General features: G+C 44.8%; 1 protein-coding gene across 1 annotated transcript in view; it reads right to left on the bottom strand.

Annotated features, from left to right (window-relative positions):
• ADAMTS18 (ADAM metallopeptidase with thrombospondin type 1 motif 18) overlaps positions 1 to 1,567 on the bottom strand; it is a 79,649-nt gene extending 78,082 nt beyond the window's left edge. Inside the window, exon 1 of the mRNA XM_026856939.1 lies at positions 1,555 to 1,567. Within this exon, the coding sequence (XP_026712740.1) occupies positions 1,555 to 1,567 (13 nt within the window). The remainder of the gene's footprint in view (positions 1 to 1,554) is intronic.
• Positions 1,568 to 2,209: the final 642 nt, after the last annotated feature.

The following is a 2,209-nucleotide window of genomic DNA, read 5'->3' as shown; positions in this document are numbered from 1 at the left end:
CGGAAACGGGGCCGGGGGGCGGCCCGCGGGGCTTAATCTAAAGGAGCGGGGTTTTCCTGGTGATGCCGGGAGAAAGAGCTGTGTCCGGGACCAGCCACTCTGCTGCTAAAGCACCATTCACTTGGTTATTTGCTATTATTTTTAAAGGTTGCTTCATGGGGAAACAAACAAAGAAATCAAACAAAATCAAACGAAGACTAGGTTGCCTGGCAAGAAAATACAGCTGCGGTGGCCAAGCCGTCACTGAATATTGAACACCGATGCCCATAAAGGAGCTGACTTTCACACAGTGGCTGACATGTACTGAGCCAAGTGCAGCACCGGGTTCTGGTCTCGACTAACTCTGGTCTAAGCTATTAGGTTACACTTTCTCTTCTACAGAAAACTTCAGTGAGGGATCAAAGATCTAAATAATCTGAAAGGAAACTGAAGTATTGAAGTGAATGGGACTGGTCCAGGTTGGAAATCAAGACAGAACTTGTTTCTGATGGTTTTGGCTACACTTGGAGAAGTGTCCCTCACCTCATGATCCCCCTTTTGTGCTAGAGAGTTTTCCAGTATGTGTCTCAGTCCAATCTCATTCAAAATCTCCCTTGTCCCAGGGTCACACCATGAAAATAAATGGTAGCTGTGTCAATTTAAGGTGCCTCGCTGCTCCAGTTGGCACACAAGCTGGAGAGTACAATGGAAGCCGAGGTGAGCTGGAGGTCATCTCCTCTATCTGCCTCCTTCACCGGGGGTTTCGTGGTAACTAGTTTGGGGCAGTGGATTAGACAGATCAGAGATATTTTCCCTTCTAAAGCATTTCCTGTCTTTAAACATTAAATAAGTTCCCAGGTGTGGAATTTCTCCTTCGCCTCTCTCTATTTCCCAGTGGGGTTTACATTATCACCCTGCTGAATATATTATGATAAAGTTTCAAGATCTTTTTGTAATGGTGCACCTGTCACCTCCCACTGAGTATATCCAAATGAAATAGCTGGCTACAGGTTTACGATGGTCCCAGTGGAGCAGAACACATAAAACATGCTGTGCATTGCAGATAATAAGAGAAAAACACAAAATTATTGGGCTGTAATTTTATTATCAGCCCTCAACACCCTGAACAGACAGACTTGACTGTTTTCAGAAGACTACTTGACTGTGAAGACTGACATTTTATTTGCTGTGAGGGGAGGGAAATAAATACAGTTCTCTAGCAATTACAAGAATTGTTTAAGAAACAAAAGACAACTTTCACCATAAACCCAGCACCACTGAGGGGAGGTTTGCTCTTAATTTCTGTGGAGTTAAGATTTCACCCTGGGGATTTATAGTTTCTGAGTATGATCAAAGAAGAAGAAAAAAATGCAACACTGCTTTGCATGACTATAAATGACATGTGTCCAAATTTGAGTTGGCATTAGGCAGGGGACCCCAACCTTTCCTGGCCTGTAGGCAGCAACACCGATCAGTTAACATGCTCAGACAACATCATACTTTGCTCCCTGAGTCAATCAAGATCCCAGCAGTGACGGTCATAAACATCAGAGAATCCTGCAGGCAGCTCGTTACCATGTGCAAACATAGTTACCATGCAAAACATTAGAGAAATAAAGCTCTATAGTCAGCAGTGTAGTAAACAATGCAGTTAGAGGGGTTTTTTCCTCCCCCCACTCCCTAGCAATTCCCACCGCGGATGACCAGCAACCATATTTTCCTTCAGAGATAATCATTACCATACTACAGGCTGTTACTGGACTATTCTCTGTTCTCCCTAAGCTGTCAGGTTGGATGCTGCTATCACTTTTTTATCCTAATAAGTTTTGTCATGTTTTCAGTAGGTTTTTTTCTTCCCCTACTTGTTTGTATCCACCTGTCGTAATTGTGTTCCGCCTACATGAGACACTCCTCCAGCACTGGTGGATACAACAAAGTGTGGGGCCCAGTAGAAGCCTTTCACCCTTAAGCAGCATTGCACTCCAGATCGACACCCTTCCTGGGATGGGATCTCCAGCGTAAGGACATCACTGAGGTACCATGACTTGGGCAGGCAGAAATTCTCTGATACCTGGAAGGGAAAATAGGAGTTTGCTACTCTATACCAGCAGTGAGTTACCGCTTCGCTTTCACCACCATACTGGGGCTTGCAAGAGCATAGCCTGAGTTCCACCATGGCTTCTTATCCACCCGCTCTAGACAGATCACACCTGCATGCAAATGTCCACTG

Source organism: Athene cunicularia, assembly GCF_003259725.1.
Source record: "Athene cunicularia isolate RWA chromosome 11 unlocalized genomic scaffold, athCun1 chr11_part1, whole genome shotgun sequence".
In the NCBI taxonomy this organism is placed as follows: domain Eukaryota; kingdom Metazoa; phylum Chordata; class Aves; order Strigiformes; family Strigidae; genus Athene; species Athene cunicularia.
This window is presented reverse-complemented; position numbering and strand designations above follow the sequence as displayed.